General features: G+C 41.1%; 3 protein-coding genes across 3 annotated transcripts in view; 1 reads left to right on the forward strand and 2 right to left on the reverse strand.

Annotated features, from left to right (window-relative positions):
• The first annotated feature begins 50 nt into the window (after positions 1-50).
• LOC146657326 (uncharacterized) lies at positions 51-1,822 on the forward strand. The gene is made up of 6 exons (XM_085425326.1): positions 51-650; positions 762-907; positions 1,038-1,099; positions 1,184-1,294; positions 1,368-1,469; positions 1,688-1,822. The coding sequence occupies exons 1-6, from the start codon at positions 540-542 to the stop codon at positions 1,723-1,725; spliced, it is 570 nt and encodes a 189-aa protein (XP_085281452.1). The 5' UTR covers positions 51-539; the 3' UTR covers positions 1,726-1,822.
• Positions 1,823-1,921: 99 nt separating this feature from the next.
• On the reverse strand, positions 1,922-4,740 carry f2r (coagulation factor II (thrombin) receptor). The gene is made up of 2 exons (XM_085425324.1): positions 4,616-4,740; positions 1,922-3,541 (listed from the first exon to the last, which is right to left on the reverse strand). The coding sequence occupies exons 1-2, from the start codon at positions 4,680-4,682 to the stop codon at positions 2,340-2,342; spliced, it is 1,269 nt and encodes a 422-aa protein (XP_085281450.1). The 5' UTR covers positions 4,683-4,740; the 3' UTR covers positions 1,922-2,339.
• Positions 4,741-5,120: 380 nt separating this feature from the next.
• Positions 5,121-13,789, reverse strand: part of iqgap2 (IQ motif containing GTPase activating protein 2) — a 39,029-nt gene continuing 30,360 nt past the window's right edge. The window contains exons 24-38 of the mRNA XM_085425327.1: positions 13,551-13,703; positions 12,981-13,144; positions 12,615-12,839; positions 12,137-12,277; positions 11,571-11,655; positions 11,171-11,403; positions 10,506-10,638; positions 9,598-9,700; positions 9,375-9,516; positions 8,168-8,255; positions 7,808-8,020; positions 7,567-7,727; positions 7,316-7,459; positions 5,873-5,981; positions 5,121-5,646 (exon numbers count right to left, since the gene is read on the reverse strand). Coding sequence (XP_085281453.1) covers positions 5,533-5,646; positions 5,873-5,981; positions 7,316-7,459; positions 7,567-7,727; positions 7,808-8,020; positions 8,168-8,255; positions 9,375-9,516; positions 9,598-9,700; positions 10,506-10,638; positions 11,171-11,403; positions 11,571-11,655; positions 12,137-12,277; positions 12,615-12,839; positions 12,981-13,144; positions 13,551-13,703 — 2,208 coding nt within the window. The 3' untranslated portion in view covers positions 5,121-5,532. The remainder of the gene's footprint in view (positions 5,647-5,872; positions 5,982-7,315; positions 7,460-7,566; positions 7,728-7,807; positions 8,021-8,167; positions 8,256-9,374; positions 9,517-9,597; positions 9,701-10,505; positions 10,639-11,170; positions 11,404-11,570; positions 11,656-12,136; positions 12,278-12,614; positions 12,840-12,980; positions 13,145-13,550; positions 13,704-13,789) is intronic.

The following is a 13,789-nucleotide window of genomic DNA, read 5'->3' on the forward strand; positions in this document are numbered from 1 at the left end:
CTAGTCATTTATTTTCTGATCACCATCACACTGCTGTTCCCCAAAGCATCAACAAAGACTGTTACTGAATAACATCAGTGTTAGAGGGAAGAGAAAAGATGTTAAACTCTTAAACCGTCACCACACAGAGTCCAGAACGCCCCCACAGGGAAACATCCTTCATTCTGCTGCAGAAAAGCTGCTCCAGGTCCTTTTTGAAAGATTTCAACAGCCCAAGACAAGATGTGGCACTTTGCCTGAGTTCATTCAGGAGCAGTGGCGTGGGCAACAGAGGGCTATTGAGCTCGCCTTTCAGTGCTGAGAAGAAAAAGAGGGGGGAAAGAAGAAGAAAACTGCATGCATGGTCATTAGGAAACCTTCTCTGGTGCATTTGGGCCTGCAGAAAGCCCCTCCACCCCCAGACCCTCTCCTCCCCTCCTCCCCCTCCTTCAGGATTAGCACTCACACAGAAACAACTTTTTGTGTGAAGCCCGGAGGGAAAATGAATCAGAGTTAGACGTTTTCTGTTACAGGTTCGGCAAACATCCCTGTGGCTGACCATGGCTCTGCCTGTTGTTGTATTCCTGTTGTCTCTCATTGCACTGGCTGCTGCATCTGCACCTGACTGTAAGGAGCTCGTAAAGCCTTTTATGCCAGAGGACCCCAAACAGGTAAGTCACCTAGTGTGTTTGCTTTCTCTGTCGTATTTACAACAATGATGCTGGAGTTTTTTTAAAACATGTAAGGACCTTATTTTATTTTTATTTTTTTTGTGCATCAAGGTGTTTGGAAAATGGATTTATGTGATGGGAGCTGGCGACCCCAAACAGTACCACAAAGCACTGGAGTCTCTGAAAAGCTCCTGGATAGACTTGTCCCCGACTTCCAGCGATCAGACTGTGACTTTGCGATGGGGAGATCACTGCTTGTGAGTTTGGTGATTATGTTATTTCAATATGTTAAACAGACTTATGTATTTAATGCAATTCAGTATTAAAAGCGAAACATTTAAATTTAGTTGTGAAAGCCAGATTCTGCCATGCCTTGTTGTTTCTCAGTAACCGGTGCATCACGGGGGAGGTAAATGCAACCATCTCAGGGATTGCTACCACATTTCGCAGTGAGTGAGCTACAGATTGATGAATTTGTCTTCACAACAGACAATAGATTTCTCGTAAAATAACCCAACACTGTACTTTGAAAGAAAATCTGTCAGACCACAAAGGGCACATCCTGCAGACTTGCTCTGACTGCCTCCTGTGGACCGACACCTTCCGAAATGGGGACGTCACTGGCAGATACATCCTGCAGTTCAGTGAGTCCTGCACTTCTCAGCACATCAAGTCAGGGCTGCAACCTGGATGTTGACATTCTCTCTTTGCTTGCAGCGAGGACAGGAAAAATTGATCCAAAACATGTGGAAATTTTCAAAAAACAAGTTGGCTGCTTGAACTTCCCAGATGACTACCACAGCTATGATGGCAAAACAGGTCAGCAGCTATCCAAAAACCTCCAACGACAGAGTTTTAACTCCCACAGGGTGGAGATTCTGCCCTGCGAAATGTCATATTTAAGTGCAATAGTTTTTAGGTCTTCATTATTTTTGGATCGAATCCATAAAATACAATGCACATGGTGAGGAAATGAGGCCACCGTTCTCCATCCTGCTCAGGGAAACGGTCACATTTTGTTTCTCTCTTTCCTGCAGAGCTGTGCCCTGATGACAAGGAGAGCACGCAGGAATAAAGAGGAGGCAACGAGATCCACAAAGCTGCATGCATTAAAAGAAAATACATACAGTGTCGTCGTATGTGCCGTCTGTATGCTCTGACGTCATGAATGCCAGGACGCAAAGTTATAAATGATTTAATCTCCTTTAAATATTTACTCACTGTAACGGCATCGTGTTGGGAAAACCACATCGACAGCTGTTTTTGTCATATCATAACACAGTTATTAAAACTGTTTTTATTAACAGTGCACTAACTGTCATACCCATTATTCACTGGAAACACAGATGTGTTGAATATAAAATAAAAAGGTATTGTTAAAATGTTTTTCTTATTGTGGAATGAATCCAATATATTCCACACTGTCAAAGTGGTGATTACATTTTATGACTATAAAATAACAGAAGATAACTGCTTGCATGTACACACTGATGCTACCAATGTGCTTGTTCTGATACAAATAAACCCAGCACTACCACTGGGGTCTAAAGTCGGCACCACATCAAGTTTCATATTTCATCTAATCCACCTCATGCGCTTCTTGATAACAAACAGTTCGAGCAAACACAGAAGTAATCTGTTAAAGTGTGGATATGGCTGAGAGCCGAACAGTTTTTCAGTCCTCGTGTCTTAAGCCATCAGCCTGCTGTAATGGCTCCCCATTTCAGTCTGAACGCTCTCCATTTTGCACGATCTGCTGCTCTCTGTCAACTTGCTGGTTCTTGTGCTGCTTGTGTGTGAGCCGATCCCTCCCTGTCCCGGTCGCCTGCATCTGAGCAGAGTCACCACCTGCTTCTGGCACTGAGAGGACCCGAAGTAATAGAGGACCGGATCCAGACAGCAGCTGAAGCTTCCTATGCACATGGAGAGCAGGTATGCCTGGTAAGAACTGTTGCTAGCCTTGTGCGCCAGTTGAACGTAGTGAACCATGAGGATGATGTTGGTGGGGGTGAAACAGACCACAAACACCAGCAGGACAACCACAGCCATCACCACAGCGCGAGTCTTCTTGGAGCGGTTCTCCACGTTGGCTTCAGCCAGAGCCTGAATGATGCGTACGTAGCAGACAACTGTGAATATGAAAGGGATGAAGAAGAACACAGAGGAGTAGATGGGGAAGAAGTAAAGATAGTAAGACTGTAGTTTTCCTACGTCCTGCACATCATGACATGTGGTGATGCCCAGCGACGATACATGTAAGGTCTGTTCTGAGATCAGCAGGGGGCACACTCCTCCCAGGGATAAGAGCCACATAGCCGCGCACACAGCTGAAGCCGTCTGAGGGCTGCGCCACATGAGCGAGTTCATGGGGTAAACCACAGCCAGGAAACGGTCAATGCTGATGCACATCACAAGCAGGACGGAGCAGTACATGTTACAGTGGAAGGCAGCAGTGACGGCTCTGCACATGAAGGATCCGTAGATCCAGTTGTTGCCGTGATAATGGTAGGCGATCTTAAAGGGAAGGAGCAGCCCGAACAGCAGGTCAGCACAGGCCAGGTTGAGCATGTAGATCACCGCCGGCTTCTTGGGACGGATTTGGCGCACGAACATCACCGTGGCAAGAAGGTTAAGGGGCACGCTGATGATGAAGACGAAGATGTAAACGGCGGGGATGAAACGTGTGGCCAAGCCACCCTCGAGAAATGCTTTGGTCTCCTCCGAGACATAATAGTGCTTCCGGGGATGATGGGGGTGAGGGGGGTGTACTTTTCTGGACTCCGTCGATCCTGAGCCTTCATCATCTAAGAGTGACAGGTCTAGGTAGTCTGCTGCATCATCTCCAACCATTACAAAGTGGCCAGAAAAAGTCCGCAAAAAGGGAGTGGAGCCTTAAAAGAAACAGGGAAATGAAGCAGAAATGTGGTTACGCCAAAGGGATGCACAACACTCTAAAAACATTTACACTAGGAGCAGTTTGGAAAAGCAGATTTTTTTTTTTATCTGATCAGATTGTTAAATGCATCTATCAGGTTCAAGCTCGTCCTAATGCCCCGATATTATTTTAGAAAGTCCGGTTAAGTAAAATAAACTCTCCAATACATTTATTACATGCATCCATATCATGAGTGTGATTCTTACCCAAAGGTTAACTCAAAATACATGAATGCATTTTCATTAAAAACAAACAAACAAACAAGTGTTTTGTCATAAAATACTGCAAATAAATAAATAAAATTAAAACTTTTTTGTATTAATTAGTTGACTAACCAGTAGAGATCACACGTTTCCGTGTCCCCACTGACCATTACTACAATTTAATTGATTTTAAATGTATAGAAAATGTAACTATAACTCAACTTTTAGTGCCAAAATACAATTATACGCACATTATTTTTAACTATAAATAAATTTATTCTATGAAGTACCAATATTTACACATCCTCCAGTTTGCTTTGAACCCAGTAACGCTATACAATTTACCTGCTACAAAATAAAATGTTTTTGACATGAGCACCAAGGAAGTGACATCACCGAGTCTCTTGAAGTGCAAAGAGAATCAAATGTCACTATATTATCTTACCTATTTATTTATTCACAGAACATTGTTGAGCTTTGTTGTTGCTTTAGTGTATGGGCTTTTTCTTTAAATTTTTTAGCAGCCTCTAAGGGTTAAAGTAATTTACCACAAACATTCAGGGCCAGTATTTAATTCCGATTGTATATTTGTCAGATGACATGTTGGATGTTTTTTTTCCTAGTTAAATTGCTCTAAGAATAAATATATTCATTCACTCCTTCCTGCGCAGTGATCTAGTTAAAAGTAAATGTTTAAACCGATCCTGCATGTGTTTCTGGGGGAGATACAAATACGTAAAGTTTACTCGAGCGCCAAGAGAGTACAAGGCAAACTGTAGACATCATCATCATCATCATCATCTTAAAGTCTTAGGAAAATTACTTACCATTTCCAGATGGGAGCGCAGAGCTTTGAACAGAAAATACAAACAAGCAAATTAAGAGGTGATGCATGGCTTTACTGTAAATCCTCCAAATATTTAGCAGGAGAGTGGAAATTATGTTTGCTGAAGAGCTGCTGAAAGTGCTGTTATTAAAGGCAGGAAACTCCACCTCCTCTCCAGCTGAACATTTCCTATCATTTAACAAAAACCATGAGTAATGTCACAGCGGCGTGGATCTTCAAGCCAAACGAAAGCCCAAGTAGGTTTTTCCAACAGGGTCAAAGGTTGCCAGACCAAAGGGAAAAGCACATCACTGAATATGAATGCATGACAAAAGCACCAAAACAACTACTACCAATAATAATAATAATAATAATGATAATAATAATAATAATAATAACGATAAGAAGAAGGAGAAAAGGTTTGGGATGTGCAATTTATTATGAATATTGTTTAAGCATTAGACATCAATTATATAGCAACAACACTTATAAAAATACATCACATATAGCTTTTAAAATGTTCAAATGTTTATTAATTAAAAACATGTGTCTTTAAATTCTTTCATTAAAAAGGCACTACATTATTTCATACAGCCATGCAGGCTGCGCCGCTCCAGTTTCTGAAATAAGACCGTACTGGTTCGTCTGACATTTCCATCAAACTTCTCTCTTTTGAACAAGAAACATGAACATCACAATTGAATTCTTCAAAATATATTACATTTACAATCACCACGTGGGAAAGAAAAAAAATATAGGACACAAAGTGAACGATAAAGTTTCATTTTGGTGCGATCCATCAAATTATAGGCAGAAGAAACAAATCACGGCACCGCGTGACGTTTTTGTGCTGTTCAACAAACTCAGTACAGTCCAAAGGCACGACCAGGTTTCTCCCAACTCTGTTTTTTCTCTCCTTTATTTTCCGTAGAACTTCTTGTTCAGGAGGAAGATGAGTAAATTGACATTCACTTTGGCTTTGTCGAACATCTTCATGACCGCCACACCTTCGTACTGCAGCTGAAGGAGATCCTGCCAACATCAAACTGACTTGTTAATGCGCTGGTGCTACAAATACGCTACAAATGATATCATAATAAAACACATCACTAAGTTCTTTCTTAAGTCAGGCTCATGCTGTGCTGGCTTATTTCCATGACTATTCCTGCCAGTAGTCTATAGAGAAGAAAGGGAAATTCAACCATTTGTCACCAGGATTAAGTGTTGACGAGTGAGTTTTCTGAAGGGAAATGTTTACCTGGAAATGAAGCTGGACTTTTTCCATCTCGACCCCCATAAACTTGGCTTTCACCTCAAAGTCTCCAACTTCCTCAGTGGGTGAAATGTCGAACATGACATTTTTGAACCTGAGAGATAAGAAAAACAAAAGTGGACACCAGATGTGTGAGAGGATGAGAGTCCGTTTGAAATTATAGCTGAAATGTTGGAGAAGCTCTAAACAGACGTTTGACTGACTCCATAACAATGAGAGACGGCCCACAGACAAGAGATCCATTTGCTTACATTGTGCTCTTGACCACTAATGTAAAAAAGATCAAAAAACTGATAGTTGATTACATGAAGTCCAACAAAATGTAGACAACCTCGTTCTCATCAATGACACCGAGGTTGAGCAGGTAACAAGCGTTTCTTGCCGTTATCGCTGAGGACCTGACACCAGCTCTCTGATAAAGAAGACCGAATAAAGCCTCCACTTTCTGAGGCTGAAAAAGGCAAACATTTTGACAACTTCCACCTCTGCAGCAGTGTGGTACGGTACCTGCACTGTTGCTGACCAAAGGGCGCTGCAGCTGGCAGTAAAAGCAAGTGAGCACACTGCTGGTACCCAGCTTCCTGCCATCACATCTATTTAAAATATAGCATCTGGATAACATCACCTATGACCCCACTCACAATAGTCTGTTTGATCATTTCACAGGGGGGGAAACAGTACCGGTGTCTCAGGGCTTGCACTTTAACATTTGTTTTTCCTTCCCCGGACTGTAAATCTGTTAAACTATCGTCTCTCTGGCTCTTAAGCACTTTATCAAATGCACTCTATTAGACATAGAGCTATACACCGAGGTGTCATACACAGTGACTGGATCAGAAAACACCATCAACCAGCACTTTGCCAATAATAGAATACCAGTACTGTAAAACACTATTATGCTGCTATTTTATAATCATCTCATTATATTATATTTGCCTTTTCCTTCTTTATACTGTAGTGTAGTTACAGCTCTGCTTGTATAACGACAAATAACATGAAATCAAGCACCAAAAAGCGTCTGGTGTTGGGAAACCGTAACTTTTGTACCTTACAGCCAAGTTTACTGTAAGGTACGGTTAACAGACAAATAACCAAGATGTGACTGAACAAATGATAAATATAAATGGTAAATGGTCTGTATTTGTATAGCGCTTTACTTGGTCCTAAGGACCCCAAAGCGCTTTACACTATACACAATCATCCACCCATTCACACACTGGTGATGGCAAGCTACAGTGTAGCCACAGCCGCCCTGGGGCGCACTGACAGAGGTGATACAAATAACAATTTAAACAAATATAAATCGTTTAAATAAAAACACTAAATGTGTTTAACAGCTTCTGCAATGTAAAATGACATGTAATGATATGTAAGAAGGATGTTAGTACCAAGCCCTTTTCGACAGAACAGGTGAAGAACTGAACTCACTGGTTGGTCTGAAGTCCCTCTATCTCCAGGATGACTCCCTTCTCGTGCAGTTTTGCTGCAGTGTACTTCAGAGACTGGGGCTTCCACTTCTTACTGCCCTTATCTTCCCCTTTCCCGTCCAGTTTTATAGATCTGCGTGAATTCCTGGACCATACAAACACACCAAGGGACATGTGTTACCATTGAATCACAAGCTAAAATCATCCATCTTTACCCTAATGAGGTTTGTTATAAATTAGGATACAACTCACTTCCTGTTTAGGTTATCCAGGCAAGTCTTGATGTAGGCATCATAGTAGTTCATCTGTTCCTGGTAGAAGGCAGTTTTTGAGTTAAGGGCAGTCAGAGTTTGCTGGAGCTTCACGAGCTCGGCCTTCCTCCTCTGTCTGTAGCGCCTTTGGTATCGGATGTCCTGTCAAATACACATTTTAGCTTCACAAATACAGAATGTGGGTCTGCATCTTTAGCTGGGAAAAAGAGCTGCTTATGAACCTTTGATATTTCGTTGATGAGGTCCTGGTATTTGTTACTTGCAGTAGCAAGGCCAGCCTGCTCCAGGTTACGAAGGTTCCTGATAATCTTCCTCTTCTTCTGCTCGAGCGGTAACTGGCTGTCCTCCAAAAGCGCTGGGCTGCTCTTCAGACCCTCTGGTGTCTGAGCATCCTGGACTGCCCTGCGCTCAACAATCCTAGTATGCTCTGACTCCTTAAGGAATAAGTCGCATACGAAGTAACATAATTAATTAGACTGAGAGGCAAAGAAAAAAAAAATCAAATGAATATGCTCCTTTGATGAATGAAAGTAGCTGGCAGGTATATATAGAGGAAAAACAAGCTGAGAAATGTAGATCACCTGTGCTGCAGTGGCTGGAGTCTCAAGAATTTCAGGTAAAGTCTCTCCATGTTGGATCCGAATCACATCCACAATCAGCTTTTTTGTCCTGATGTACACACACACACAAAGATCAGATGTGACACATTAGCTTTTGTTTTATTTCACCTCACCAAAGTCACAAATATGTGCTTATGTTAATTAGTGTAACATCCGTTACCACCAAGTACAGAAGTAACCAGAGCACACACCCACATTTTACTCACACCTACTGCGCTAACTAGCATGCTAACACTTTAAAAATGTATCATTAAGTTGGGGGGCTTTTCACACCCTGTGTGTTCATACACCATTCTGCATTTAATCACTAGTTATTATTAAACCTTGGCTCCCCTCCACAGCATGACTTTTGTCTCTTCTCCATTAGCAGATGGCGGCCCCTCCCTGATGTTAAAAGGGAGTTTTTCCTTCCCACTGTCACCAAGTTCTTGGTTATTTATGGCCGTCTGATTATTGGGGGTTTTCTCCGACTCTGCAGGCACATTGAAGTGGCTGTTGTTGAAATTTGGTGCTAAATGAATAAAACACAACTGAACTGATGCCAAGCGCAGAGAAAAATGTGATTACTTTTGGCTCTATAAGGACTGTTATGTAAGATGAACGCTCAATACAGGACAGAATGTTAATCGCCTTCAAAAAAAAAAAAAAAATTTAAATTAAAAAATTATATACTGTATATTATCCCAAGGAGCTTGAGTCTTATAACAGACTTTCACAGCATTGATAGCAGGGTATGTTCAACTTTTAAAAAAAAAAAAAAAAATTCAGACACATTTGCAATGTTTATTTTAAATGTCTGGACTACCATTTGTTGCACTAGCTGTGAACTGTGTCCGAGAATAAAGACAAAACCAACAATGCGTTAGAGGCAAGATAAGCCAGACCACGAAACTCCTTCCTTTGGAACAGGATATGATAGAAGAGCAGGAAAGACATGCAACTGAAAGATAGCCACAAAGAAACGCACAATGTGTCAAGAAGGGTTAAGTGCAGTGCATCATATAGGCAATACCAAACTATGTAGAAGATTTCTGAAGGAGTGTAATTCAGCGTCAAAGTTTTGCTTTAAATACCAATTACAGGGCTAAACACCTAAAGCCTAAGGATTAAAGTCTGTTACTGGACACACAGGAGTGTCTGTCTCAGCATCCTCCAGTGACAACCTTACTTTGTACTGAGGGTCTTTAAGTCTCTGTCATCTCCTTCCAGCAGCTCAAACTTGCTGGTTAGAGTGAGGGAGATCTCGGTCTTCGCCAGCTGACTCAGAGCACTCTCCCTATTTTGATCATTTGGGTCAACAGCTCCTTCACCTGGGAAAAAAAGCAGTACAGATTTCAGTCAACCTGTGACTAACTTGTGATTAATCAAAATACAGGTTTACTTGAGCGTACCGAGCAATGCCTCTACATCAGGGACGTCTCCGAGGTCCTGTAGCAGCTCATGCAGCAAGTCATTGCGTTCTGGAGAGATGGCGTCCAGATGTTCCAAAAGCAGCTGCACAAACACACATTTGATTAGTCACATCGAAAGTTTAAAATGTTCACATAAAATTAGTCATTGAACATATTAAACATTTTGAGATGAAGCTTGATAGATTTTCCAGTAAACGGAGAGCAGAAGCAGGATATAGCAAACAGCTCTTAAACGTCCTCTTACTAAATTTTATTACAGTCAGCGCCTTAATACATACCACAAGTATGAAACTGTGACTGTTTGGTTTCCAACATCCAGCTCAGTCCTACATATGCAACAGTACATTTATTTGTAGGTAAAAATCACATCCCCTTTTCAGCTGGGATTTTGCTTTTCTTCATATATTTGAACTACCTCAGTGTACGAAACAAAACTTTAGGGAACATCTGTCAAATTCAACAGGAAAGTCATTTCCATTTATAACAGATGGCAAAAAGACACAGCTGGCCAGAACCTACTGACATCCTCAATACTAACCCCTTTGAAAGGAAGTGTTCTGGAAACATAACGAAAGAAACAGGATGTCAAGTGGTGATGATGATAAGGGGACATAACGTACATATAACATATTCTAAAAACTAAACTTTGAGCTTGGAGCAAAATATAAACCCCTGCTAGATCTAATATCAATGTAATCTCAATAATATATTTTCTAGTAGCAGCAACAGTAAGAATGTCTGTTTCCAATAACAGTTTGTAGCATGTACAAGCATGCAAGACAGGGGCATGGAGAGACAGGGCAAGTCATTTAAGTATGAATCATGTAAAGTTTAATTATATCCTCAGGAGTAGCAGGAAGAATCTTTATCATTTTGCTTGGGTTTACCGAGTGTGTATTGATGATCTCCTCTATTGATATGTAGATGATGGGTTTGCTTAAGTTCACCATATCCGAGTATTCGTCAATATTAAACTTCTCCTCTGGTTCAGGGACATCACACGCCGACTGGAAAAATAACCTGGACAGAAATCAGCTGTTATTAGTTCTTCCAGAGCATGAACATGAACTTCCTGTGAAGTGCTCTGTATTGTTTTCCTCAGCAAGGTTAGCAGTTCATATTGACCTTTTCCAGTAAATGGACTGAGATTTATCGCGATTTTCAGAAATGATGAGTCAAACACAAAGTGAGGCAGATAACAGCACATAGCCGCCCAGCCTCTCCCATTTAGTTTGCTCTAGTCAGTCTGGAATTTGGTTGATTTTGTAGACACGCATGTCCGAACTGCTGACACGGCACAGCGGGCTGGCTTCTGCTGCCAGGATTCCCTCTACTTCCACCATGTCAGCTTAACGCGGCCAAACACGTTCATCTCCAGGGTTTACCATTCTTTGTTATCGGAAAGAAACTGGTTCTTCCTCCATCACACTTTTATCAAGTTTGTTTTGGATGAAAAGCTTACCGTATTATCAGTGATCTACATTGACCAAAACTAAATTATCTCCATAGACAAATCAGAGTACAGATTTGTGCCGTGTATTCCGCTCCTTACCTAAACTTCTCATATGTCTGTGATATGTAGTTGTTCATGGGCGTCATGTGTGCATTCTCGCCCTCAAACAGATTCTTGGCAGCAGCATGCTGGAGCATCTTTGCCACTGATCCCAGATTACGCCGCTGGTCTTGGTGGAGCTGCCCTCCTGCTGACAGGTCAATGATGTCAAAGCCATCTGGGGCCACAATGGCTGGGTTCATGTAGCGGTAATACAGCAGGTTACCTACAATCTGACATTTTTTAAAAAAGTATTATTTTCTCTTACCTCAGCAGGATCACAATAATAAGACCTATAGAGAAGACCATGCATGACTATGGAAATCAAACAAACACACACACACACACACACACACACACACACACACCATATATATGTATATATTTAGACATTTGATACCTTCAACAGCTCATCCTCTGAGGCATCTGGAAACTTTTCATGGAGGCTGTTCTTCAGAACTTTAGCTATGTATCTCATGCCATAACTACATGCAAAACACAAAGCATTGATGGGACATGAAGCACAAACATGCACTCACATACTACATGGCAAAAACAAGCTCATGATAAGGAATGCATCTGATGCATCAATATCTGCATTAATGACTGCAAGTATTGATGGCTTTCAGTGTCTTCAGTATGTACCTTAATGTTTAAGATTTTAAATTGCATAACAGCTCCATCTAGTGGTCTATACACTCTAGACTGTGAAGATCGATGAGGCACAAAACTGGGTTACTATGGTAGGACTCGTGTCACACAAAGCACAAACAACTGGCCAGATGAGCGCTTGCATCATAGCAAAACTGAACAACAAACACTTAAGAGACCAGAAAATACACTACAAATAAAAATCATGGCATGAAAGAAAACTTTTAAACAGTTCAATACAATACAGGGAACTTAACCAGGAAAAGTCACAGAGCAGACAAAGGAAATTGGGCTTTGACAGCTCCTAAGACTTACGGGAGATTATCCAGTGAGGACACAATGGAGTTCAGGACCTTATCTGTGGCCGAACGCAGTGTCTGACTGGAAGCCTGCAGCCTGTTGCGTACTTCCTCATGTGACATGGCCTGCTCAGGAGTCACTTCGTAAGGCAGCTTGCTAAGGGGCAGCAGAAGATGCATGTGTAAAGTTCACTGCTTTATGCTTTTTGACCTGAATTTTAAATGCTGGATACGTCCGGCTAATTCAAAATTCAATTAGGATAACAAGCCATTTAAAAAAATTTCTTCAGAAAGCTGAAATTTCAAGATGAGAAAAACACAAAATAAAAAAAATAAACTTAAAAAATTATCACATGAACTAAATAAACAGCTGAGAAACAAAGTTATTTGTTTTTACTCTACTTACTTTTGTCTCATAATAAAATTTATTTGATACCTGAAATATTTAAGTGCAAAAAGCCAGGGGTAACTAAGTATGATGGCAGTCTCCTTACCTGGCCTCTCCAGTAGCACTTTCCAGCTGGTTGACCCAGGCTTTGTAGACCTCAACAGGGTTTGTGTTGAGGCCTAAGCTCTTGTCCTCAATGATGTCTTTAATGACTGGAGCCAACAGCTGTCTGAGGGTGTTGTGACCACGTGCACCTCTGTTGAAGCTCACCACCATCTTGATAACTGTTGGATTGCCTGTCACTATGTCCTGGATCTGGTCCACCTTAGAACTGAGACACGCAGAGAAGATAGTAAAGGACTTTATAGGCACTCATTTACCGTTAGTAGTAGGTTATAATTGAGTAAAATAAGTGTAAACTAGCTACAGTGAACTCTCATGGTATAGCATTATATGGAGCCACAATACTCACTTGATTTCCTCTTCTAGAGCAGTCTTGAAGAGTTTGAGCAGCAGGTATTCCTCTCTCTGGTTTGAGGCATAGTTGTAGAGTGTGAAGATCACAGTGTCCATAAACTTGGTGGACTTGTTTTGGGGCATCTGGAAGATCAGCTTAGCCAGGTAGGATGGATTGGTCTAAAGATAATGGAAGAGAAAGCAAGCACAGCGTTAGGCGACTAGAAGTGAAACTGAATGAGTTCATTTAAAGTTGATGAGGCAGAGTAATGCTTCTTTTCCAATGGTTTGGTGACACTGAAGTTGTCCTTTACCGTCTATTGAGTTTAGAACCAAATGTAGTGGAAATTGGACACTATTCCCCCACTATACCCCCCCCCCCCCAAAAAAAAAAAAAAAAAAAAAAAAAAAAAAAAAAAAACCACGGGGGATGAATTATACAAGTTGCATCTGCGAATTATCTACAAATATCTTCCAAATAACTTTGGGACCAGCAGTATTTTGAGTCTTTTCAGTTGAAATGCCATGACTGGTTTTATATCAAGAACTGGGCGAGTGGAAAAGAAATCAGACACATTTTTCATACCTGTAGTAGATAAAAGAGATGTTGGTAGGCCTCGAGTTTCCGTCTTTTGCCTTTACTCAGGCCCTTAATACCGAGTCTGTCTCCTGCCGTCGGGTCATCTTTACTCGCCTTATTTTTCTTGCTCTTCATTTTCTTATTATGGGACACAACATCCTTTTCAAAGAAACAAAGTTAAATAGGAGTTTGGCTGGATAATAGATAAAGAAACTTCTTCAGATTTTAGTGTCAACAACATTTTA

The sequence above is a fragment of the Rhamphochromis longiceps genome, linkage group LG12 (genome assembly GCF_057381845.1).
Source record: "Rhamphochromis longiceps isolate RC_006_pf linkage group LG12, R_longiceps_female_GT1.1, whole genome shotgun sequence".
Classification (NCBI taxonomy): Eukaryota; Metazoa; Chordata; class Actinopteri; order Cichliformes; family Cichlidae; genus Rhamphochromis; species Rhamphochromis longiceps.

Excerpts from the sequence above, each read along its gene's own strand:
- f2r (XM_085425324.1), bottom strand. The coding sequence starts at position 4,682 with ATGCATCACCTCTTAATTTGCTTGTTTGTATTTTCTGTTCAAAGCTCT. Across the intron at positions 3,542-4,615 it reads TGCGCTCCCATCTGGAAATG|GCTCCACTCCCTTTTTGCGG; the intron begins GTAAGTAATTTT and ends GTTTCTTTTAAG.
- LOC146657326 (XM_085425326.1), top strand. The coding sequence starts at position 540 with ATGGCTCTGCCTGTTGTTGTATTCCTGTTGTCTCTCATTGCACTGGCT. Across the intron at positions 908-1,037 it reads CGATGGGGAGATCACTGCTT|TAACCGGTGCATCACGGGGG; the intron begins GTGAGTTTGGTG and ends GTTGTTTCTCAG. Across the intron at positions 1,470-1,687 it reads CAGCTATGATGGCAAAACAG|AGCTGTGCCCTGATGACAAG; the intron begins GTCAGCAGCTAT and ends TCTTTCCTGCAG.